Consider the following 26,242-nt stretch of genomic DNA (forward strand, 5'->3'; position numbering starts at 1 on the left):
TGTCAGACTATAGAAAATTTAAGTAAAAGTAAATATATAATAAAGCAATAAGTACAGTCAAAATGCAACACACTTAAAGCCAGTGTGAGGCACTGCTTTTTTATGTGACCAAGCTGTGGAACCTCAATATCATCAGGGCAAGACCTTTGTGAGGCTGAGTACAATTAGGCACACTGGTAACATCATCTTTAGTTAAATTACAGCAGAGGGATGAAAAGAAAACATCAAACCTGGAAGACAGCCTGTCATGCATTCCTTTGGATGCAGGAGTAGTGCCTGGTGCCACAGGCTGCTGGTTTTCTGTCCCCTCAAGCTGGATCTGTCCTTGTAGTTCCCTTCACCTGGGCAAAGGCTGTGACTGTTTCTGCAGCCTCTGTAAGGCTTGGCAAGCAGGGTTGATGCCTGGATCTGGTGGGACATTGGCTTCCTTGGGGCTTTAAAGGACAGTGATTCCCCTACTTAGACCAAAATTCCTGTCCCTTTTGATCAGACCAGAAGTATGTTTCCAGTTCTATATGGTGAGCAGTTTTCTGTTATCAAGTGATCCCCAAAGAGGGAGTCCACAGATCAGCTTTGCTGGAAGTTGACTCTGCACTGGCGGGAGTGGGTGCATTTGGGGGATTGGTCCATGAGGGTAAGGGAAGTTCCTGAGCTAACAAATTGCACTGGATTTAAATAAAAAACTTAAGTGCAATAGTGAATAAAGGGTACTGAAATACTCAGTAAAAATTTCCATTTCCCTAGCAGGCTTTTTTCAAAATTATTGCAGGGAAGATTGTGAAGTAACCAAGCTTTGCTACCCAGGTGAGAGCAGTGGAGCAGAGAAGTGGCAGGAGCCTCTTCCTGAGCCCCTCCTGCTTGGCTGCCAGGCCCAGCTCCTGCAGGTCAGTGCAGTGCCTGGTAACTCCAGAAGGAAGGATGACTAAGAGGGTGACAAAAGTCGGTGGAGGGTGCCATGAAGCCATGTCACAGAAGGTGTGACATTTGTGGCGGTGCTGACATACTTGCTGTGAATTGCAGGAAGGGCACACGAGGTCGGATGGCCGAGCTCCTTGGCTCCTTCACTGAGGGCTCTCTGGACTAGAAATCAGCTGCTGCCTGGTGAAAGCTTTTTATGAATCACTTTTAATTAATACTCGTGAAGGTGGTGGGAGGGGGCAGTATGAAGAGGGATCAGTGCTGAGTGTGGCCAGAAGCAGTGCTGCTGGCAGGGCAACACTTCCCATGCTGGCACAGGCACAGCGACAGCGGTGGTGCTGTGAGATCTGCAGCTGCACATAAACTCCACGTGCTGACAGTTTCCCCACATAGGCTCTGCTAGCACTGCCAACCAAACTGCCTCTGGAACTAGTCCAGAGGAGAGCCACTGAGTTGATCACAGGGCTGGAACACCTCTCCTGTGAGGACAGGCTGAGTTGGTTGTTCAGCTTCGAGAAGGAAGGCTCCAGGGAAACCTTATAGCACCTTCTAGTATGTAAAGGTACAAGGGAGCTGAAGAGGTTCTTTTCACAAGTGCATAGGACAAGGGAGAATGGTTTTAAGCTGAAGGAGGGTAGGTTTAGATGAGATTTAGGAAGAACTTCTTTACTGTAAGAGTGGTGAGGCATGAAACAGGTTGCCCAGAAAAGTTGTGCACTCCTCATCCTTGGAGGTATTCCAAGACCAGGTTGGATGTAGCTCTGAGCAACCTGGTCTAGTGGAAGGTTTCCTGCCCATGGCAGGGGTGTTGGAGCTAGACGAGCTTTAAGGTCCCTTCCAACCATTGTATTATTCTAAAATTAAACAAATTTTCACAATCTACACACGTTATTAGAGCTACATTTCATATACTTACCAACCACATCTACTGCAAAGATAGTAGACATGATTTGTTTATGACTTATTTAGAAATCATTTTACATTATTAAACTAGTGTCCTTTGTTTGGGGGAATTTACTGTTCTTCTAGTGTGTAATAGATATTCTTCTTAGCATTCTAAGGGTAGTCATATTCATGTGGGGAAAAAATGAAATCCCCTGTCCATAATTTCCTGTGGGGAAATTTTTCATGTGGGGAAAAAATGAAATCCCCTGTCCATGAATTTCAAGCTGAATATATCACAGAGAGAAAAGAATGTATTTATTGTTCATGCCTTTGGTGTTTATAAGTCTCTGAGCTGTCACACTGGTAAGCAACCATCTCTTAAGGGCAGAAACGAAAGCTTCTTTTCACAAACCTGGATTCGCTCACACCCATAGGTCACAAAAGCTACAGCAACATGAGCACTACAGTTTCTACCAGGGTAGGTACTAGCATTTCCTTTCACATGCACATTGGTGCCCCCATTTCCTCAGTGACCCAAAACCTGAGACCAGCCAGGAGCTCTCTGTTTACAAGTGTCAAAACCTGCACCTCCAGAAACCCCTGAGGGCTCTGTGGTCACTGAGCTCACACCTGGGCACACGTGGGTGTCAGTCTGTTTCCTGCCAACACGTGTCAGTGAGTGAAACCTTGTGCTGCTTTGTGGCTAAAGGGACCCTAGGGACATTCACTAATGTTTTCTATGGTTGCCCAGGGCCATGTCTTTAGCTTGGAAATGTACCCTGGGAATGTCCATCTCTCCCAGATGATGAGTAAGAGATGACCAAAGCTGTAACTATCCACAAGAACATAAAGCCTGTGAATGACAATAAGGCAGTGTTTTAAGAAGAACAAGGCAGCACAATAAGGGATTTAAAGGTACCTTTGTTTTAATGAAGTGAAATATAAACATGTAGGCTGATCTTGTGTCACTTCTGCTATTTTGCCTTACATTTTGCAATCCCATACATGAACAGCAAATAGTAAATTTTTATTCTAACACTAATTTGCTTGCAGATTTGTATTTCTGAGGGTAGTATAGACAAGTGTTTTGTAGATTTGGTCTTAATTACAGACAATTAAAGACAAACTCATCTGCCAAAGCAGTCTTCAGCCACCTGAGAGTTTTCTAGCAGCAGGTAATCCACAGGTACTAAAAAGACTGCCAGATGTCAAAGGTTCTCTTTCAAGGCTGCCTTTAAAACTATATTGTCTGTCTACTGGAAATGTTTATTCCTGAAGACTTTGTCAGAGGGTGTTTCCTTAGGTATTATTTCTGCAGATGGGAATGGCATAAGAGAAGTTTTTACTTGGTTGCCGCTGTAGAAAGTCGAGGTTCACTAAGCAGACTAGGACTCAGATATTCCATGAAGTTCTGAATTGAATAAAGTGACTTAACATCAGTGAATGGGAAGGTAACTTAAATTTACATTTATATGAATCAGAGGCCTAGGCAACCTAAAATAAGAATTTTATGCTTATGAAGTAAAAAAAAAAAAAAAAAAAATAGAATCACTCACTGTAAAGTTTGGAAAGCTGTCCTTTAGTATAGCCAAATGAATTTCTTTCCTTTACACCCATGTTGAGGGTTAGTGTAGAAACTTTGATTTCAGACTAATTATTTCAGAAATGGTCCGTTTCATACACACAGTAATAAACATGAGAGGGATAGCAGAAGGTTTCTGCCAGAGCAATGCCACCTATGTTCTGTCCCCTAAGGAATGACTCAAACAATGCACAGGTCCATGAATACAGCAAAAAGGTGTTGAAGAAAAATGTCTTTATCCACATACTCATGGAGTACATTATAACATGGCCAATCTTACCAAGTTTCACAATGAATCGTAGGTGGGAACTGAAAAAAGCAAACTGTTGCCCAAACATCGTTACCGTAAGTGTAAAGGAAAAGAAACACTGTAGGTGGGGATCGCAGTTCTGAGCCATTCCTTTGCCGTCTTATATGTAACTGTCCCAGAAAAACCCCAATAGGACTTCACCGTCACGAATGTCCCGTTCTGCAGACAGCCTGCCTGTTCTTGCCTGCTTGGCCACAACCCCTGAGCACTTCAGACAACAAGAAAAAAAAAAAAAAAAAGAATGCCATTTGACGTATTTCACATTTCCATTCCTGTTCAGTGATCTTTTTCCCTCTGTCTGCGGTTGTGCAACCTTGATCCAGTCATTCAGGTGAGACAGAGAAAAGTGGAAACAAGGCTATGTATTTTTCCTCCCGTGTATCGAGACACAGCACAGTCAGAGATGGACTCAGTGGTCTTCGAGCTGAAGTGTTCTTTGAAAACAAAACAATATTTTGATTATGGCTCAGTGGCATATAATTTATGCAACCAATAGTAATTATTTTACCATCTGAAATAGTGACTGTTGAATTTTCCTCTGGGGATGGCTGAACCACAGAGGAGATTGTGGGGAAGCGCCATCCAGGTGCCAAGCTCCAGAATCCACAGCACAGCCAATTCTACATTTTGCAAAATCATGCTTTGCCTGTGCGTGCTTAGGCTTTGTTATTTGCAAGTTGTTCAGCAGCTTGCAACAAAAATTTCCGTGGAGTAGAGAGCAGGGAAGTGTGTTTTGGGATAAAATCCAGGCTGCTGTTTCCAGCCTGTGAGCTGCCTACATTGCACTGGCAGCTATGAATTAGGTGACTCAGTCCTGTGTGGTCACAGTCAGTCAGAAAATAGCAATGTTTGTGGCACGCAGCGTGCTGTGGCTGGTCCCAACCTATTGAGCAAATCAGTGTTTACAACGACCACTGCACTTTTCCTTTCCCTGGTGCAACACCTAGAGCAGCCTGCTTGATTTTTCAATAGCCAAGTATAACAGTGATAGCAGGGCCAGTGCTTTCAGAAGTGAGTCTTGGAAATAGTGGGTGAAAATTGCTTCCTCCATTTAGACACCTAAATAAAATGCCTGCCTTCAGAAAGACTTTTGAAAGCCCCGGACCTTATCATTAGTGACATATTGTTGAGATCTGTTATCTATGTGGTTCCACAAGTGACCTAGAATAAGAAGAGAAGAATTCTTGTTTTTAGAAATGGAAGAATTTGCCCTTTACGGAGTCTCCATGACGCAGAAATATTCAGGCTGTCTGCTGGCCTTTGCTTTGTCTGTGATTGCATGGGATGTTCTTTCTAAGCAGTGTGGAATTGCCCAGTGGCAATCAACGATCAGAAGCAGCTGGAGATGATGCAGGATGGTTTTGTTGGCCGTGCTGCTTTGCCAGGGTGAGCAGGGTTGGGGCAGAAAATCCACCGCAGCGCGAGTGAGCAGAGGAAAGCAGAGCAGGGGGAATCCATGGCACACCACAGCAGCTGTAGTGACTGCTGCCGGCCACAGCCACAGTGTGGATTGAGGTTGCCCTCGGATTTTTCACTGATTTCTTTCAGCATATCTGCAGCCAAAAAAATCAGGTCTGGCTTTCTTTCAGCTTCACTTTAGCAGAGCCAAAGCAGACTTCTGCTGTCAGCTGCAGCAGGGTGCAAAGGCTTGGGACAGGGTCTGTTCTCAATGTCAGCGAGTAGCACACAGTTCCTGGGTGCCAAGCACAGAAGGGAACTTGTGTGGGCAGCTAAGGGCATCAGAGGGGTTTGGGTTGTGTATTTCTACTGTTAGAAATTGCACAGGATCTGGCTGCAGATTGATATCAACTGGGAGTCAGGGAACGTGAATATACCATACCACATTTGATTTTGTCATTGTTATTATGAAGACAACACCCCAAAGACTCTAATTCTAGCTTATAGGAATAACTAAAGCCTGCCTAATCTCCACTAGGATTTCACTTCAAGTTAGCTCCAATTAAGAATACTTATTTTTTCCAGAGATAAGCTCTTGCCAGAAAGAGTAGTTTCCTTTAAATCACCGGATTTAGATGGACATTGTAGAACTCAGTACATATGCTGAAGTGTTGGTCTAAGTGGACTAAGGAAGGGATCCTTAATTTTGATTTCTGTCTCTAGCTACAACCTTGCAGTTTCTCAAACATCATCTTTTTGACTGAATAATGAAGGAGAAAATAGTTTCCTGAAAGGGCTTGTGAGAGGCGGAGCACTGTCTAATCTTTAATCTAGACAAAGTTAAATTAGGGGGAAAAAAAGACTTGCAGGAGATTATTAACCACTTTTTCTGTCAGAAAGATGCAAAAAGACTTGCAGGAGATTATGAACCACTTTTTCAGTCAGAAAGATGCAAAAAGACTTGCAGGAGCTTATTAACCACTTTTTCTGTCAGAAAGATGCAAAAAGAATTGCTGTGCTAGGCAAGTCTGTCTACACATCCTAGAAATTTAATATTTAGTAGAAGTATTCACCACTGCAAGATCTTTTTCTCTCTTTTGGTAACCTCCACAAGAAAGAATAAAAATGGATAAACTACATGGGCACCCATCAGTCTTAATCCAGAATATACCTGTCTGCACATGAAGTTCTTCAGAAAGAGCTGCTCTTTCGCAGATCCAGATTCCACCCTTAGAAATGCAGAGCAGGAACATCCCCTTAAACAAGAGCTAAAGTCTTCCCAAAACTAGAGACACTAGTCTGTAGTCTTACCTTTTTTCTAGTGTGCTTCTCCTTCCAAATTACTGTTCTATAAAATTTCAAATGCTAATACTGACATGAGAGTGTCCAAAGGAAAAAAAAAAACAATTTGCCTCCATCAATGGCTTCAAGACAAAAGCCTATATCTGCAGTTCTGCATTTCTTTGGTATGAGAAGAAACAGGTCTGCAAAGAGGCTTCTTAAAATAAAAGAAATTCAGCCTAACTGGTTCTGCCTGTGTATTAAATACATCTGTTGGCTTGTGGGGGCTTCTATTACTCAGAATTGAAGTGAGATTCACAGGAACATTTGTTTACCGTGTATCCGATCAACCACGTTGAACCTTTACCACAGCAACTAAATTAGACAGAAAAGAGCAATGCATTAGGATAGTACTGGCATTTGCAATCTAGTTTTTAAGGTCTGTTCATGATGAAAAACATACAGAGGTCATAAGCACCTGTTACTGGAATGAACTTTTGCAGGAAGCAGGAGACACCCACTTTTTCTGGGCAAAGATTGCTAAAAGGTGGGATGAGACACTGAAAATGATTAGATATATAAAATAGAGAATATCAGTACAACAAGATATAATTCAGAAGTCTCCAGCTACAGGTGAGAGAGTTTACTGCTTAAATAGACCATGCTTGACTCCTCTGGATTCAAATTTGGATGTTGAACTTCGAAATTCCCCAAATTTGCATTAAATGGAAGATGTGTAGCTGAGGGCATATATCATGTCAAACAAAAAGGACTTAATAGTCAAAGACCCTGCTGAGAAAACCTGGCATCATCCTCAGAGAATATTTCTTCCTAAAATCCTTAAGCCTATTTTGGAGTGATTTATTCTAAACAAAAAATTGAAGGGGTTTGCTTTTGGGGGATAGAAGAGTTTTTTTCAGGGTGTGGATTGCAGCCAGCACAAGTTGAGATGCAAGCACTTTTCAGATCACACTGGCCAAAGCTTTTATATCAGGCAGCAGAGTGATTATCACTACTGTTAATCTTCACTTCCAATAATTTTCCTGTACTTTACGAGTAACGTGGGGAAACAGCACAATATTGCCTAACAGCTGTCTGAAACCAAATGTGTTTGTATTTGTAAGGAATGAGGGCATTTGGATGAGTACAGCACATAAAGGACTGTGGATTTTTTTACAAGACCTCATGCTGGATTTATCTGGTGTACAGAATAATGCAAACAGTCAGAAAGATGAATAAATTTAATACTTTCTCTGTCAATAGCAAGAATCCAACGGGAAAATCTCCAAAGTAATGCAATTAAAGGCTAATACTGGAACTCAGCAACAGGTGAATGAATAAGTGAATATAGCTGCTGCTCTTTTAATTATGAGAGTTGGGCTTTTCAAGTGTGCTGCCTTTCCCTAGCAATTTTCTGTTCCTCCAGAGACCTATGGACACTGTTTGAGGACAGTGAATTGAGATTAATTAATGTCTCTCCTGGATTCACAGAGAGGTTTGTTTGAGATTCCAGTTCTAGTCCAAATTCTCTTACATAAACCTTGTGGTATTAAATCAGGGCATAATGAGATCTAACAAAGTGGCAAGTATAATTTTGAAATACTGTGGGTTTTCACTCTTGCTCTTCTCAAGGTCCGTTCCAAAATCTCAAAAACTTCTCCCAGCTCTCCCTCATTTTCAGTTATATTGTTCAAATTTTGCCATTCCTGTGAGAACCTTCATTTTGGTTCTTTGAACTACCCAAAAGCAAAACTTGAGACATTATGCTTGAGAGATTGAGACATATCAGAGTCCTCTTAGGTCTGTGAAATGAGATCTTTCCTCTTTGAAGGTAGAAAAAACCTGTGTGTTCTTCCATCCATTGCAAAAACAAGACTTCCAAAACCTCCAGATACATTGCCCAGTATTGCTGTAGAAATGCCTCTGTAATGAACCAGATTTGGCTGATGTTGAACCAGTTCTATCTCTGGCTTTTCTTTCCCAGCTGTCTAACCTCATTCACAGCAGAGCCACAGGCAGAGGTGTGGTCCTTGCCTGCACAGTCTGCTCTTATAAACTTATTTTCTGCATTAGTCTCTCACTATTGACTCGTGTTTCCCTCCACCTGCCCATGCTTTTCTACCAGAGCAAATCTCAAGCGTTGCAAGATAGGGACTAAGAGGAGGTGCTTGGAACTGTTTCACAGGGTTGCTAAAAGCATTTCTGAAACACTTTAAATCCTTTGGTTAAAGTAGATCAGTATCTGCCAAAAAGAAGCCCTCAGGTGCATTTCCACAGCCACATGAAACAAGCAGCCACCTGTGACTGAGTTGTGCAGTACCAACAGGATCCTGGTTTTCCTCATCTTTTGCATCCTCAGTTAAGGCATGGAAGTTGTATTTGATAGCAAGTGCTGTGAGGTAATGTAAATAAATCAAACCTTGTCTGGTTTGCTGAAGAAGAAATTATTAAGGGTTTCTATCTTTTGATCAATAACGCTGAGAGACTTGAATTAGAAAGGAAGCAAAGAGCATTGATGGAAAATGACCTTGAAAGCCACATGAGCTGCTGAGTTATTAACATCAGACTCTGCACAGACTTTGGACCCAGCTGAGTTCTGGTGTTTAAAAACTCAAATGGAAAGTTTGACAACTGGTAAATTTATCACACAAGCGTGCATTTTTGTGCTTAGTCTTTAACACTGTGTTAAAGCCTGCTCCCTGTCCCTTTCCTTTAAAAACTGAAGGCAAACTCTTTACTGCACGTGGAAGAAGCTGTCAGCTTGTTATAAATGAATAAAGAAGGAAGGGAACGTGTCATTGGAGATGTTCAAGGGGTGAGCTGAACTGTACCACCCCTTTGCTTACTGTCAGATCAAAAGCCAGTCCCTGAAGTTCCATGGCTGCTGTTAGCTTCAGAACAGCACCATGTTTCCCTGGGCTCTGGATTGTGCATACCTGAATGAATCACAGCTCCTTGGGCACAGGTGGGCAGGGAATGTATTGGCAATTATTGAGGAGGCCCTGCTGGAGGGGATCATCTTTACACAAAGCAGGGGGAGGAAAGATGATACTCAAGCTGGTTACAGTACATTGTATCTGCCAAAAATCTCTCTCATAGCTATTCCCTCCCATAGCCATGTAAAACAAGCAGCCACCTGTGATCACACTGTGCAACACATCCTTGTGTTTAAAGATGTTCATACTTTTGTGCCCATCCGCCCATTAGGAGGGATTGGGATACAGAACTTGCACTTTCATTGTAAGCCTTGGAGAACTTCCTCCATTGCTCTCTCGTCTGTGTCTTGAAATGGTCCTCTTATGTCATTCTTCAGTAAAAGGTGAAAATGCATCCAAATCTCCTTTAGAATTCAGTTTTTAATCTTTAAAAAGGAAATCTGGAAAAATGGCACTGATGTTTACTATTAGGAGTTAGACTGAGGACAGAGCATCATCAGTCTAGGACTGTTCTGTATCCAGGTGATGCTTAAATCTGGATGTGTGTACTCAGTAACGTGAAGATTTTATTCACAAGGTTAAATGTTCCTCTTGTATCTCTGTAACTGCAGGATTCCCATTGGCTTTCATGTAATCTTTGCCTGCTACTGCAAATCTAATTCTCCAAGCCTACCTCTCTGCTTAAATCATTTCTGTGATGTCTGTGCCAGATTAGGTGCAAGTAAAATGCCTGTTCCTCCAAGGCCAGCTCTGTTGTACTCTCAGCCTCATGATCGTCTCTCACTTGCTGTTGGTACATTCCCTTCCACCTCCCACTGTCCTGTGCTCCAAGGCTCTGCCACCCTCCTGCTACATATTTAAGAGTGCACATTTTTGGTTGGTTCCAAAGCATCCCAATTTTAGTCATCTTCAGGCTGCTTTTCTAAGAAATGATTATTGGAAAGATGTTAACATTCCCTGGATTTCTGGCCAATACTGTCTTAGGTTTTCTGGTTTTAGGTTATCGGTTTTCTGCTGAAGCTGAAAGCTTTCTAGGGCATGAGGCTATTACAGTTTTGCCTGGATAGTCCCTAAAACAACTCATATGCAAATAAAAAAGAGTGGTAATTGCTAGGAACCCAGTGAGCATTATCAAGTAACATCTACTGAGGTTGATGTAATGTTTTTAAAGAGATGGGGCCTTGAAGAAGCCAGTCTCTCAATGGAAACTGCTGAAATAAGTGTGAAATTATTTCTTTTTGTCTAACGCTTATGCCACCTTTTGAACTGTGAAAGTTTCAGGATGGCAACAATGCCACAAATAATTACTGTTCTAGACTCCATTTTCCATTAAATACCTAGATTCAGTTTGAATCAGTGCTTCACTCTTAAAAACAAATCATTTTGTGTCTTAAAAGTAATTAATCTGCCACCTTGACATTTGCAGGTGCTATTCAAAATCCACGTTAAACTTTTGAACTCCAGGACAATGAGCCAGCAGCTCACATGCAATTCATTGATGTAAATTCATTCTGACTCCAACATGTAGAAGGAAATTCAGTCCAAGAATGCAGCTGGAGATATTTAGGAATGTCCCAGATGGCCATGATAGATCTGTGAGTTATCACTATGAAGTATTTGGGTGAAAAGGGAAATGCTGAACCCAGTAAAGGGAGCACCTGTGGTGTAACCAGGCCCATGGTGGAGCCAACCTGTGACACCTCCTCAGAAGGAAATGTTGGTGTTTAACACCAGTGTTAAAACATCCAAGTGGTGACCCAGTCATGGTAAAGGAATTGTGGGGTCTTGTTCTTCCCTTGTTGGCATAGATTACAGAGGTAGGCTCTGGCCTGCCCATCAGGCTGGGCCAAAAGCACTTGGTAAATGGATGCATGCCTAGACAGAGTTAGGAAAGGCTGGTTTGTTTTTCCCTTGACACGTAGCTATTTTCTCCTGTCTGTCCTTTTCTGTGTTTTTGTCAGTATGGGTATGGAACAAATCTGACAGGGAATGGATGTCAGAAGAAGTTTCCTCTCCTTTATTTTCTGCATGGCCTTGCTGCTTCGCCTTCCTAGGAGAAGTTTCAGGTGGCTAAACAGAAAGCACAGGAGCAGCAGCTTTGCTAAGGAGGCACAAGGAGGAGGACAAGAAGCCTCCAAGGAAGCATGGCACTGGCCTAAAAGGATTGTGTTAGGGTTGTGGGATTGGCTGGGGCTCTGATGCCAGTTCTGAGCCAAGTGGCCTATAAGCCATTGGAGATTTGGGGTGGGAGGGATTGTACTGCCCAGGGCTGACTGAGGCTGTTTGATTGCTTTCCTAAGGCAACCTTTCCCAATGCCAGCAGAGCTCTCCAGTTGCCACCTCAGCGTGGAAGCGCACACTTAGGGATGTCAGGTCTCTTCTTGTCCCCTTTACAGGAACAGCTTCTCAAAAGAGCTTTTGTCTGGAGCAACTGCCCAGACAGCTGGGCAAACCCATGCTGGTCTGTTCCTGTGTTTCCTTTCCCAAGAGCAATACCCAACCCTAGGCTGGAGAGCCAGGCATTGGCTGCCTGACCCAGGATGTTTGTGGTCTTCTCAGAATAACACCACCCTCAGAATGAGCTTGGCAAGTGCCACAGGGAACACAGGGCAGGAAACAAGATGGATCTGTGAGCAATGTCTTGGGTTGCTCTCCCAGCAGGATGCTTGCAGAGCCATCATCTGAAGCAGCATTGGCAGTATCCAGACAGTACTGGAAAATTCAGAGTTTGAAGCTGAATCCACCCAGGTCTGCAATCATGGAATAAGGCTGGGATGGAGATAGGTGGGAGGTGAGAGCAGCACCTCTGGTGACTCTCACTGGAGCCACGAGGGCTGTGCTGGCCACAACAGCATGGCAAGAGCCAAGACTTCATAAGCCCCTGTGCTTGAAGGCAAACAGCCTTGGCTGGGCAAGACCAGGAAGGGCAGGGTGTGACGTGCTCCTTGCCAAAAAGCAGGGAGACAGGATGAGGTGGGACAGCAGAGGCCGTTTGCTGGTGGCCCTGGCACGTCGCCATGGGTTACACACCTTGCAGTGTTGGGCTTGGCAAAGCAGCGGGGCTGTGGGCAGGCAGTGCTGGCCCGGGCTGTGCCTGCAGCTCCCCGGGATGCTGCCGGCGAGGTCCTGGCACGCCGGCCCTGAGCCCGCAGCCACCGCCCGCGCCACAGTCTCCCCTTTGTTTCTGGTGCCGATGCATCCAGAGGCTGTAGCTGCGTTTCCTACACCCACTGGGAGGATGTGGGATTTTCCTGGCTGCAAAATGCAGCAGCAAGAAGCTCTGCAGGCTGGGCCAGTGACTCAGCTGCCAGCGATGGGCAGAGGACAATTCAGATGGGCTCTCCCCTCTCCATGTGTGCAGCAGCCCAAGCCACGGTGCCCTTGCAAACCTTAATCCTTTTGTTTTCCACCCCACTCCTAATTTTGCCACACAAGAGAAGAAATTGATCTCGCCAGAAGGAGATACACCAACTGGTCTGGAGAAACAAACAGATGATTTTTATTTTCAAAATATTTCATTCCTTTCATCATACTCATTTCTGCAGAAACACAGTCAGAAGTTGCTGTGTAGGAGTATGGATTTCTGGTAACGAGGCCACCTACACAAATCCACTGCAGGAAATAGGAAGCCCATACCTAAAGCCTCCATCGTCTAAGGCCCAGTTTTGCAGAAGTGCTTAAGCACCACTTAGTCCTGCTGCAGGCAATGGGAATAGATGGTGCTGAGGCCTTGGCAGGAGGGGGTCAGGATTGCACCATCCTAGACCTTGACTCAGTGAGTCACGGCATTGCAGGCGTTTGAGAGTCGGCAGAATTCTGAATCTCGGTGCAAAAATCCCCACACAATAAATAATATCGTGTTAATTCATCTATTGCATCTTGGGTTGATAGTAGGAAGAATAAAAGTACCTGTTTCTTCCCTCCCGCCTTCAAAAAGCTCTTTCATTTCCTGGAAAAACTCCTTTAATTGTGATACATAAGCATTTTCAACATTTTCCCTTGGATTTGTAATATTGCTATTTTTAATGCCATTGGCAATAATAAGAGTTGTTTTCTGCAGAATGAGCCGAAGCATTTAGCCCAGCCAGACAGTGACCCAGTTTATCAGGGTTCAACAAAACATATTTATATATATTTCACAGCACAAGCAGAAATAATATTCAAACCCCTTGGCCATTTTGATGAGTACTTTATTGGTTCCTAATGTTAAGGAGGAGGATGAGAAAGAGCCATATAAAGGGAGATGTTTACTGAACACCAGTCTCAACTGTGGCAATAGTCTGCTTAGAGAAAATAATTAGTAGTAGTTTTAGCACCTGTTTTGCCTGATATCTGCTCTAGATGGACTGTACCTTCACTAACATGGATTTTTTTCATCTAGGCAAAAATCTCTTTTTACTTCTTCAAAAGGTACCTGTAATTCCACAACTAACATCAATCACTTCATTAATAATTTAGTTAATCTGATAGGGGAAAAAAACCAAAACAAACCCCAAAAACTTTGTTAAAATTATGTCCTTCCCAAAAGGAGCTATTCTGCAGCAATTCTGTTCAATCTCATGAGTATATTATGGACTGATATAAACAAAACATTCAAAAGATTTGTGGAAACCACGCTTCTGTTGATTTCTTGGCCAATCATGTCCTAAGCTCTTTAAAGAGGAAACATGGGGAGCACAGACTTAAAACTTACACTGAGATGATCTAATACCATGTTTTTAGAAGCTGCTTAAATGTTGCTTTTTTAAACTGAAATACCTTTAATCTACAATGTTTGTAGTCACTTTTTCCTTGATGTTTACAGCTTTCATAGTACTTCATATTTGAATGTCTGAAAAAATTTAGAGGAAAGTATGTTTATCTGTTTTCTCTATATTGAGATGGAGAAGGAACCATACTAGGAAGCAATTTCAGACAATAGCATGGATGTGTGAATTATGTTGGTTTTGTCTCATTGCACTAAGCTACATTTTTGGGTCCAAAATAATGTTGGAGACGGGCTAGGTTAGCTGTTCCATTTCCTATGGAAACCTGTTTTTATGGCTTTATTTAATGTGGGGGGGAGGTTCATTTCATAGTGAAACTTATCTCACTGCTAGAACCAGTCAGAAGCTTTCAGAGGAAATAAAGTGGCCTTGAGAGCAAGGGAATTTTACACCTTTGCAGCCCGGGCTTTACAGTTTGCTTTGTTAATATTCTTTGTGTTTAATCTAATTCAGACAAGCAAAAAAAAAAAAAAAAAAAAAAAAAAAAAGCCTTGTGCAATTTCAAGTTCAGCAATTAGTGGCAGCCAGGAAAGAGTTCAAGAGCTGTAGGTTTAGGTTCCCACAAGGCCATTGGAGTTATGCCACATCCCTAAAGGTCAACACACTCACCTTGGGGACAAGGGTCTAGTTGTCAAATCCTCGTTCCTGTTGAAGCAAGGCCACGATTCCAGCTTTCCCACATCCCAAGGGAGGGCCACAAGCATCCTGCAGCAAGCCTGGCTCTGGCTCTCAGCTGGAAGTGCTTCCATTTGATAGCAGTATTCCCAAAGGGACAAAAGAACTCGACAGAGTGGTCAGAGCACACTCGGGGGGACTGTGCGAAAGGCAAGTTGAGTTCTCTGCTTTCCTGAGAGAGTGCCTGCAATTATTGATACAGAGTGGGAGTTTCAGAAAGTGTGGTTTGGGGATTTAGCTTTGAACAACTGACTAATAATTACAGCATTTTGCACATGGGTTGTGAGAGAAGCCTTGCGTTCTTCCTTTCACAGAAAATAATTCTGTATCCAACCACGTATTTCAAGGCCAGTCTGGATGATGTTTGTGTGCCTACTTTCCCTCCTCATTGAAAGCCACAGCGGAGGCAAGGCAGCATCAAAGCCTCACGCACCTCACACGTCAGTAACTGGATGCCCTCTAGCGAGGCTGCCACGCTCTCAGATCCATCGGCCCTCGCTGTATTGAGAGGTGTGACACAAAGGAAGCTGGCTTTGCAGCGTTATCCCCTGAGGCTGCCTTTCCTCGAGTGGCCAAGGCTCATCTCAGCCTCTAGACGGAGCAGTTTGCTGCCCTGTGCCCTGCTCAAAATCCACTTATGCCATCCAGGGGCATTTAGAAGCAGCTGGAGTGTGGCAATGTTTGGTTTGTTGAACTCAGCGAGGAGGTTTCCAAGGAGTTAATATTGAACATTTCAAAATGCTTGGTGTGACTTCAGAATGTGAGAGTCTTCAAAACTGTAAATGACCAATTTAAATATTTTAATATTAAATGCCTCATCAGTTTATGGAACTATTTGTGCTCTGTTAGTAAGACTCCTGGCATATGAATGTACACAAATGTTTCCTGTTTTGCTTCCCCCCATCCTCTTATAAATGCCAAGATTAGGTGTACCTGAAAAGGAACCTTTTTTCTTCTGCAGTGTTAGCAGCTCATCCTGTGCTCATTGCTCTGAAAGCCAACTCACACCTAATGAAGTGAGAGCACAGCACTCCTTGGCAGTTCCTTGGGTCTTTTTTCCCTAACGCCAGCTGAAGATTTGCCTTAGTGTGGGACTCCACTGTGGGCCTGAGAGATGATGCAGAAGTTAGAAGCTGCATGTGGGAGATTAAAATTTTGCCATGCAATTGTCATATTTTGGAATATAACTTGGAAGCAATTTTTTTCCTCTTGAACTATTTTGTATTTTATTAAAAGCCTGGTACTTTTGCAGTTCAAAACATATCTCATTAGAAGACATTTGCAATATTATCTCCCAAACAGCTGTTTGTTGCCCTTACCAGTGCTTTGAAATTTAGGTGTTTGCCAGATACAAACTGCAGTTCCACTTTCCTTTCCGTGCAGTGTCTGCCTAGAATGAACACTCAGAGTGAAAACCAAGCTTTGCTGATGGTGCAGAGGGAGGATCTCAGCTGGGTGCACACAATGAATGTCTGAACTGCAGCCACCTGAGGGGAATCTGCATGTGCCAGGTAAGGACCCACTCTGGTGTCAGCATAAGGAGAAAAGGGATGCAAAGAATGGGTTTACAGCCAGCTGCCAGGCTGAAGAAGGCATGATTTCCCTTACTATCCTGCAAAATAGAGCACCATGAGATGCTTGTTAACACTTGCAAGTTTTGTGCTCATTCAGACACTGCTTGGCATTCCAGACTTCAGAGATTAATGGGCAAGCCAGAAATGACATTTCACCATTGTAGTCCACATGGCAGGGATGATTGTGTGGCTTTTTCCTACCTTCAGGGCAGATAATAGGATTAGAACAGGAAGAGAGAAGTGACATGCATCATAGGTAAACCACAGTCATCAATCTCTTCCTGTGGCAGCATAAAAAAAAGTACAGTCACTCTTAATAGGCTCTGGGATTCCCCATAATCAACTAGAACTTCAAATTTCCCTTTCTGAACAATGTGGTTAGTGCTAGAAACTTTTAATCAGCAGAGTGGAAGAGGAATTACGTGACAGACTACTGCACCTAAGAATTCCTCTCTTAGAAACAAGAGATAAATGAAAGTGAAAATGGGCTTGTTGAACCATTTAAGACTTTAAAATAATTAAGGAAAAAAGAGAATAAGCACAAATCTTCTTAACTTGCAAAACAGTTTTATTTCACACTTATACAAAGGTAAGACATTTTAAAACACTTGCAGTACTACAGATTACATCTACAGCCACCGTGTTAACAGGGGACTTCTCAGGCCTCTGGAGCTTTAGAGGATTTGAAAGTTTTGAAGCTGATTGTCTATACAGGATAAACCCTCCTGCAGAGCAACATAATCACATAGCAGGCTGTGTGTCACTGCTCTATAATTCAGAAGGAAATGTGACTCTCCAATTAGTCCTGGGTTGACAGTATACGAAAGAAATACTGAAGAAAATGAAGGTACTACTAAAAAAAACCACCCCAAAACCTGTGATGTGCAAAATGGATTTGGACTGCATGGATTTAAATATATTCAGTGCTCCACAGATGTCCATGGTGAGCTACTTTTTCACTTCAGATGCAAATCCTCTCTGCAGTATAACTCAGCAAGACAAAATTTACTCTCCTGCACCCTGGAACTGAACTTTTTAGGTACCTGAAATCCTGGAATAACAGCAGCTCTGGGGATGTCTGGGGAGTAAGAACAATGGCATGAGGTGTTGCCTGGTTATAAACAATAAACTTTGGTCACCCAAGCAGGTTACATTCAAGTTTCATTCTGGTTTCAGGTGATCAGCTAAACACAAGAACATCTATGGATAGCATAAAGCTCCAAAGGAAGAGCCAAATCTACATTTGCTTTCCATTAAATCCAAAAACAACTTGCCATAGGAAAACAGTGTTTCATACAGAAATACAGACAAATATACAATTAATTTTAGAGTCTTTCATGGAAATAAACAACAGGAGACAAATACCAAAAGATAACCTAAAAAACCTTCAAAGGAATAAAAAATACTGCGCTTGTCCCTTCAATCAGTAACCTTAGAAGAGGCAAAGTAGCCTTTCCCAGCAGCAGTGGGCATCTTCACATCTGAAGTGAAGTATCTTTTAGTTAAATAGTAAAACACAGCAGTTTTTATCCAAAATGGCAATCAGGGAAGTTGTTATGGTAGAGGGGAAGGGACCCTGCCTTGCAGTATCTTCCTTGACTTCTGCAGTATCTCATTTTGGCAGTCTTGGGTACTGCAGCCCTCCTTCCCCAATTATCTTTGTTGAAAAAGAGAAATAAACCAAAAAATCTGCCCTTTCAGACTTTGTTCCCATGGCAGAAAACATGCAGGAGGCACAAGCCCAGTTTTTAAACCTTTTCTGGGTTATCTTTTGGACCAGCTGTATAGCAAGGCAACAAATATTAGTATAAGCTAGTTTTCTTCATGATTCTCAAAAATTCTTGCTCGCTTACTTCCCCATCTCCATCTCGATCAGCTTCATCAATCATTTCCTACAAAACACAGTGTACATTTCATCAGGCACTGGACTCTAAACACAACACAATCCACTCATTAAAACAACAATAAATCAGAGGCACATCATGTGAAAACAACAATGTATTTGCTTTTCATATTTCTGATCTCTCAGCCCTTCTGATATAGGAGTAAATTCCCACCCAGTCCCTGGGAGCTACAGGAATGGTCTGTGCCTGTTTAGAAAAGCTCTGGCAAATCAGAATTTACCTGAAGTTCTTCATCTGTTAAATTTTCTCCCAGCTCCTTGGCAACCCTTTTCAAGTTTTTGAATGAAATTTTTCCTGTGCCATCATCATCGAATAATCTGAAAGCTTTCAGGATTTCTTCTTTTGAATCCTTTTCGCTCTAAACCAAGAGTAAAGCATATGTTAATCAGAAAACCCCTGACACTGAGATGTTTCTTTCTCTTATGCTGCCACAAGAACTTCTGCTAAGAGTTCCTACCATTTTTTGTGTCATCATAGCCAAAAAGTCTTCAAAGTTGATGGTGCCACTTCCTTCCTTGTCAATGTCTGCTATCATCTTCTTAATCTCTTCCTTCTTTGGCTCAAAACCTAAGGCACGCATTGCAACCTGTGCCAAAGCAGGAAAACCAATTCTGTTAGGAGGCCACCAGAATTTTGGTGTAAGAGCTGAGCTAAAGCCTGTTTCATTTCCTTGTCCAGACCTCTAGTCACAGCTCACTGCCATGGAAACACCTTGGTGTCCTCTACCATCTTCTTTCATCTTGCTGAACAATAATAGTATTGGTTTGATTTTTTTATGGTGTTGTTTTTCCTATATAGTAGTGGAAATCCATAGGTTATATCAGGCAGAGGTAATTTGCAGGTTACAGAAACTGAGATTTCAGAAATTGAGGTTTACAGAAATTGAGGTTTCACATGCAGAAATTAAACAGAGTGTATGTAAGAAATCAAGGTAAAGGAGGTAAGTAAATTTAAAGTGTTCATGCTTACAAAAAAATCAAACACATAAAATCACAGGGAGACAACTGATATTCATCTTCCCCCTTGTACTACTGTATGTGTGCAAGTGCACACACACTGCCTGACTTGTAACTGAAACACAACTCAGATCTCTTTTTTGTTCTTTTTTAAATTAAAAACCAGGTATTTTTTGGATTACATCTATGCAAATGTGGTTGTAACTTTCCTGAATACGTGCAAAATCTGTGTTTAGTTCTCAGGTGAAGTAAATATTTGATACTCTGATACTCATCCCAGAACAACAAAAGTCTACTTCCCAGGAACAAGCACCTTAGTCATGAAACCTGAAACTGTTTCATTTCTCTAAAGCTCAGCTATTCAAAGCTGTCAGATTTAAATAACCACATGGAGAAGCCTGTCTGCTTCATGCATTACATGCAGAGTGCACCCCAAATTCAGTCATGACAGCAAGCCATTACTCTTCCTCGTACTCCAAAAACTGCTTTAAAATAGGGTTGGACAAACAGAAAAAGCAGCTGCAATTTTGAGATCAAAGATATTTTCACCTCAGAGGAAAAAGAAAAAAAAAACTTGAAAACCTTTAGTTCTTTTATGTCGATGCTTCCAGATCCATCAGTGTCAAACAAATCAAAAGCTTCTCTGATCTCCTGCTTTTGCTCTTCTGTAAGTTCAGGTTTCAAGCCACTTTTCTTCCTCTGGGCTGTACCTAAGCCAGGTTTTCTATAGTTGGATGCCTTCAGAAAGTGAAGGGAGAGAACAGATAAGAAACAGCACCTTCCTGGGAGAATTTCAAATACACTTAATTATAAATCAGAACAGTAATACAGTAGAGGTGAGAGACATTCCTTGCTGCCAATGATAGACACTGAGTCTCTAGGTCAATTTCCTTACGTTACTGTAGAAAGAAAAAAAGAGATTTTGTTTCTGGGGAATGCGGATTTGGCCTTCTTTTTTTTCTGTTTTAAACTGAAGTATTATCAATTCAAGGAATAATGCCAAAAAAACAGGTGGACAGCCTGAAAATGGAGACTCACTGAGGTGACCATGACCCTCTGCACCTCCTGCCAGTTGCCTTTCCTGCAGGTTTCCATGAAAAATATGAGTACAGCATCCTCACAGCTAAAGAGGGTGGTTGCTTAGGGTCTTGGCTGTAAATAAGACTCAAAATCAGCCACTCCTGTGGGAAACAAGTTTAAAGGGAGCTGTGTGGCTGCAGGCTGCCTGTCCATCGAGTGGATGTGGAGCCAGGCAGCAACATCCAGTGGGATCAGTGAGATAACACACGATCTGTCCCATAAGGAGAACTAATCTGCTTGTGCTGATGTGGTGCATCATTATCCAGGACACTTCCGAGACTTTTTCTGTCTCTGGTGCAAGCCGGGGCAGGACAGAGTGTCCCTCCCCGTCTATAAAGCAGGGAAAAACCCCTTCCTCAAGTATAGTTTTGGTTTTACATCAGCAGCAGACAGATTTTCGTCCTGCAGTCTTGAATCTGCACAGGATTGTGGAAGGAAAGGCAGTCTCTTCCACCCCCAGCTCCAAGTGGTTAGGCTTTATAGAAGTAAATAAAACAAGCACAAAGCAAGGGATTTGTTACCTAGTTACTGCTGACCAGTGTCTTGCCTCTGCTGAATTGTTAACGTGTTTAGGGCTGGGATCTCTCTTTTAACTAAGAAGAGTCCATTTTCTTCTATTTGTTAATGAAATTTCGTTTTCCAACGTGATTTGTCCCTCCCAGGTTGGACTGCAAAGCCATTTGTCTGGCTCACCCCTGACTTCCCTCTGCTGCTATTAACACACGTATCAGACTTTTACTCCTTATATGCTGCACTGGGAAGAAGCCACACGAGACCTTTTCCTGTTCCATTTATTTCACATCTGAGTTGAGCTGTGCAAATCCCTTTCAGGTTCCACCTCCGGGCCTGGCCGGTGCCATTCCGACAACGCTGCCGGGGCCCGAACGCTGAGCTGCGGTCTGTGAGCTGTGCCAAGAAGAACCAGGCACGCCGAGAGCCGGTGACGTATTTTGCGAATCCCGGTGTTTTTCCGGGCGCGTTTTTCCCGTTGGAGTAGGGGGCCTTTCCGGGGTGCGCTGTGCGAGGTAACCGGGCAGCAGCGACGGCCTGGGCAGGGGTGGAACCTGAAGGGGGTTTGCACAACGCACGGTGCCGGCGGAAGGGGCGGAGGGGCTCGGGGGAGGCGGCGGTGGGAAGGGAGCCCGCGGCGGGGAGGGCGCGCTCACCATCCGGCCGGGAACGCCGCTCCGGGCTGGCACCGGGCGCGACGCAACGGGACGGGACGGGACGGGAGCTCCGCACCGCCGCGCGCAGCCGGCACGCGCCGCCCAGCCGGCCAATGAGCGGGCGGAACGAGCGCGGGAAGCCGCCCCCCCTCACGGCGCCGGCCAATGAGAGCGCGGCGTGCCCGTGAGGGACAGCTGAGGGAGCGCGAGGGCGGGCCCGCCCGCCGGGAGCCTGAGGGAGCGGCGGCCGTGTCCAGGCAACTCCGTGTCCAGGGAAGCGGCGGGAGCGCGGCCCCTCCGGTGAGACACCCGCACCGGCCCGCCGGGCACCCTCCGGGCCGCAGGAAGCGGCCAGGCCGCCGCCAATGCAGTTCCGGTGTGTCCGCTCCGGGCGGCTTCCCCCTGGCCGTGTGGAGCGGGCGGGCCGGGACGCGCTTCCTCTCCCTAGCGATAGTACGACATAATATACAAGTGGACTTTCGCTGTGTGGGATGGGAGGAAAAAAAAAAAAAAAAAAAAGAAAAGAAAAGAAAGAGCTTTTTGGATTGGGAATAGCTACGCAAAGGGGCCTTTAGGGAGCTGGAATAAATTATGTGAATAAATTCCAGTACCTGAAGGGAACTTACAGGAAAGATGGGGCAGGACTATTTACAGGGGCATATAGTGATGGGACAAGGGAGGATGGGTTCAAACTGACAGACAGTCGATTTAGATTGGATATTAGGAAGAAAATCGTTATTGTGAGGGGGGTGACGGATGGGAACAGGTTGCCCAGAGAAGTTGTTGAATGCCCCCCATCCCTGGAAGTGGCAAATGCCACGTTAGATGTGGCTCTGAGCAACCTCGTCTGGTGGAAGATGATCCTGCCCATGGCAGGGGGTTGAAACTGGGTGATCTTTAAGGTCACTTCCCACCCAGACCATTCTGTGATTCTGTGATTTGAATCTGAGCATAAGAGGTACAGGACCCAGGCTTTTCAATTCTTGGTGTGTATACTTTGTTATTCAAAAAGGGAGCTTTATTTTAATCAACATCTGCCATGGGATCATGCTGTGGAAGAGATTTTGAATGAAAGATTTCTTTTTGATGTGTAAGAATGAATAGTTGGTCAAAACTTTAAAGTCTCAGCAGTTTGTAAGTTACAAAGAAGTGGCATTGCTTTTATTTCGCTTAGTGAAGTATTCATGCACGTTAGTTGGACTAAACAGAATTTGGAATAAAATATGTTTCTCCAGACTTGAAGGTTAAAGTCAGTGGCATGACTGTTGTTACCAAGAAGGATCCACACAGAGCTCTTGAGTTTGGCATGTAATTTGTCCATTCTGCTCTAATGAACTTTTGCTCTAAGTAAGGCAAATAACTGAAATTCCGGACATTAGGGCTGGAGGAGGTGGTAGTTCCACACAGCCTGCACTGCCAGGAGTGTAAGAAACCGTGGGATTTAACAGCTCTTTACTGTCAGCCAGCCAGAAACAATTCCATGGTATTTTAACAGTGCCCCATTTCAGCAACTCTGCCAATTGGTTTCTCAAAATAAGCCCACAGGAAGAAAGATTTATATGGAAGAAAGCCGTGCTCAGGGGTAGACTGTTAAATTACTTTTTTGGTGATTCGTGCTCTGGTGTGCTGTGAGGATGGGGCAGTAATCTGTCCTCTGTTCACAGATGCTGCCCACTGCCCATGGCTTTCAGGGATGTGAATGCCAGGAGACACATTGGACTCCAGCAACTCTCAGCCTTAGCATCCACTGGGAGAACATTCCTGGGGCCAATGAAATCACATAAATTCATTGTGGATGAAATCACCAACCAGAGCACATTGATTTGTTCTGCTGTTAGGCTGCTGGAAAGTTTGGATTTGACAAGTGCTGTTGGACAGCTTCTTAACGAGACCATTCAGGCCCAGAACAAGGAGTTTAAGACAGGGATGAGTACCCTGTTGTTCCTGGTTGGAGCGTGGAGCAGCGCTGTGGTGGAGTGCCTCCAGCAGAACGTTCCTGTTCCAGCAATAGTGTCTGTGATGTCTGAGGGGTTGAACTCCTGCTCTGAGAGGGTCCAGTGTCTTCAGATACCAATAGACGATGTCAAGAAAGAGCTGTGTTCTAGCAGAGCTAGGCCAAAGGCTTTTGAAAGCAAAACTGGCCAAGCTGGACGTGATGCTCTTACAAATCCTTGGGATTTGCTGTGTTTTCAGAGAGATATTTCAGCAGCAGAAGAAGTAATTCCAATAAATTCTTATTCCCATCAAGGAGATGGTTGTAATTTTAACAAGCTCCCGGTTTCACCCTTGGCTGGCTTTGGTTCAGTGGCTTCTGTTGTCAGGGCAGCAGGTGACAGAAGTTCATCTGCGCTGTCTGGAAGTGTGGGTGCTGCTTCCAGCTGTATCACACGGAAGTTAACCCACAGCAGACACTTCAGCACTCTAGGGAAAGGCCTTTCTGCAAGTCAGCAGAGAAATTTTCAGGGACACCTTTCAGGACCATCAGCAGATGTGTGTGGATGTTGTGGTTTAGGACACCTGGCAGTGGCTCTGAGCCATGGAAACCAGACCAGCGTGAAGCTGCTACAAAGCATTGCTGCTTATCAGCAAGAGAGAGCAGAGTGCAGTGGCAATTCCCAGATTAATATCGCAGAGATTGTGACGTGCTGTGTGCTGGGCCTGCCCGAGAGCTATTCCTGTGTGTCCCCAGGCTTTGTCACATTAGTGTCACCAGAGCAAGCCTCAATCATCAAACACTTTGCAGACAAACCCCTCCGGGTTCTGCTGATGGATGGTGACCTCAAGGAGGGGTACCGACACTTAGGTTTTAACAGGCCACCTAATGTAAGGACCATCTTGGAGCATCCCAATCCACAGGGATGGGCAGGAGATGTGTGGCTCAGCAGAATGTCAGATATTCTGATGAGCTTTGAAGTAAACCTGGTTTTGGTCAAAGGAAACGTGTGCAAAAACTTCATGGAGAGGTGCACGGCCAGCAGGATATTGGTAATTGGCTGTGTGGCTCGGGAAGTGCTGTGTGCCTTCGGGGCAGCCACTGGTGCCCGGGCAGTGACGTACCTGAGCCAGCTGAACGCTTCCTCCGTCGGGAATGGGGCCAGGGCGGAGCTGTGGAAGAGCAGCGATGGGCGTGCGGTGGATCTGGGCGAGCTGCTGCCGGCGCGGATCAGCGCGGGAGGCATCGCCCTGCTCACGGCCGTGCTCACCACTGCCCTGCCTTCCAAGGCGCGGCTCCTCGAGGACCAGTTCTGGACTTTGCTGTATCGGCTCCATCACGCTCTAAAGGACGGCAAGGTTTTCCCTGGGGGCGGTGCGGTGGAGCTCTTGTGCCTCAGTCACATCCAGGCGCTCGCAGAGCAGCCCGGGCGGCCGGGAAACGACAGAGTTGTGAGAGAGCTCCCCAGTCCCTGGCTGGCAGAGTATAAATCCATTGTGCTCCAGGCACTGGCAAGTGGCTGGAGGCGGTACCTCTCCGTGCTCCTGTGGAACACTGCGAGGGCCAGCTCGGAGCTGGAAGCAGGTGCCTCCGTGGATCATCACCTCCAGAAAGCAGCGGCCTGTGGCTCTCCCTCAGCTTACATTTTGGAAGAGTTTAGGAGAGGTGGAGTGCTCAGGAGTGGCTCTGAACCCTTCCCTGAGCAGGTCACAGATTTAAGGGTTTGTGATAACGTTGCAGCCAAGACAGAGGCGTGGAGGAGAGCTCTGGACCTGGTGCTGCTGGTGCTTCAAACTGATGCCGAAATTATCACAGGCCCCAGAAGGAATCAGATCCTGAACTCAACTGTGTCAAGTGAATTTATGTTTTTATAGGATTTTGAGGATTTGTAAGTCTATGAGTCAAATTTGTAAGTCCATGGGAGAGGGCTGGGTGCAACCTACATGTCTTCATAAAGCAAACAGTGAGATGTGATTGTGACTTTAGAATGTAACAGCACAAGTCAGAATGAGAGACAGTCACAAGGTAATTTCTTTTTTCTAGAAATGAGAACTAAATAACAAACAAAAAACCACTTGTGGGTTTATCTCTAACCCAGGCCATGCATTTCTAGCTGATGGTGTTGCCTGTATGGATGTCCTCTAATGTCTTCTGAAGAAAGGTGGAGATCTTTTACGTTATATTGCTGTACTTGTGTTAAATGAAAGAATATTTGTAATTGTCTTAATTAATACCTTGTTCTTAATTTCTGTACATTGCAAACATAAGAGTTAAACTTGAAATAATGTGAGTGTTACATTTTATACTGAGAGATTGTATTAATAGATTCTATTTTTGCATATTTATATGGTCCATACATCTCTGATTTCCCAATGTAGACCTTCTGGAATTTCTCTGGTTTTCACCAATTCAGGCTGAATCCTTCCTTTTGGTATTGCAGACTGGATGCATCTCTACACAAAATTTTCCTTTACATTCCCAACTGGATTTTTAGATCATTTCCATGGGGTCTTTCAGCTATCCTTGCAGAGAGGAAAATGTTGCTGTGAGTTTAGGTGCTGCCTAAGAACTAAATCTCTCCTGGTGACTGAGGCACAGCATTTTTGCTGTGTTACAGCACTGACAGTTTGAAAGCTGGGCATGGAGAGCTGGCACTTCATTGCAACAGAGAGGTGTGTAACTATGGAGATTTTTTTTTTCTGAACTTGGCATTCTGAGTCACACTGAAAGTGAAATGTCTCACCAGTCTGGTGAAAATAGAATGGAAAACGAATGGAAATGGTGATGCTAAAGAGGATCCTTGCATTCAAGGACTTGCTCATGAAAATGCTCAAGGCTGGCAGCACAGATAATAAAATTCATCCACAAATAAGGTTTA

General features: G+C 44.1%; 2 protein-coding genes across 3 annotated transcripts; one reads left to right on the plus strand and one right to left on the minus strand.

Moving 5' to 3' along the window:
• Positions 1–777: 777 nt before the first annotated feature.
• On the plus strand, positions 778–26,242 carry BBS12 (Bardet-Biedl syndrome 12). 2 transcript variants are annotated; one of them, XM_066547911.1, is made up of 4 exons: positions 778–884; positions 16,135–16,262; positions 21,097–21,205; positions 23,096–26,242. In XM_066547911.1, exon 4 carries the CDS (start codon positions 23,112–23,114, stop codon positions 25,236–25,238), a length of 2,127 nt encoding a protein of 708 aa, XP_066404008.1. In that variant the 5' UTR covers positions 778–884; positions 16,135–16,262; positions 21,097–21,205; positions 23,096–23,111; the 3' UTR covers positions 25,239–26,242. The 2 variants fall into 2 exon arrangements, with proteins under 2 accessions (XP_066404008.1, XP_066404007.1); XM_066547910.1 differs by lacking the exons at positions 778–884; positions 16,135–16,262; positions 21,097–21,205 and adding an exon at positions 21,505–21,731.
• On the minus strand, positions 16,873–21,557 carry LOC136555335 (uncharacterized). The gene is made up of 5 exons (XM_066547913.1): positions 21,432–21,557; positions 19,768–19,923; positions 18,687–18,815; positions 18,450–18,587; positions 16,873–18,217 (listed from the first exon to the last, which is right to left on the minus strand). The coding sequence occupies exons 1-5, from the start codon at positions 21,432–21,434 to the stop codon at positions 18,128–18,130; spliced, it is 516 nt and encodes a 171-aa protein (XP_066404010.1). The 5' UTR covers positions 21,435–21,557; the 3' UTR covers positions 16,873–18,127.

This window comes from Molothrus aeneus, chromosome 4 (assembly GCF_037042795.1).
Source record: "Molothrus aeneus isolate 106 chromosome 4, BPBGC_Maene_1.0, whole genome shotgun sequence".
Taxonomy (NCBI): domain Eukaryota; kingdom Metazoa; phylum Chordata; class Aves; order Passeriformes; family Icteridae; genus Molothrus; species Molothrus aeneus.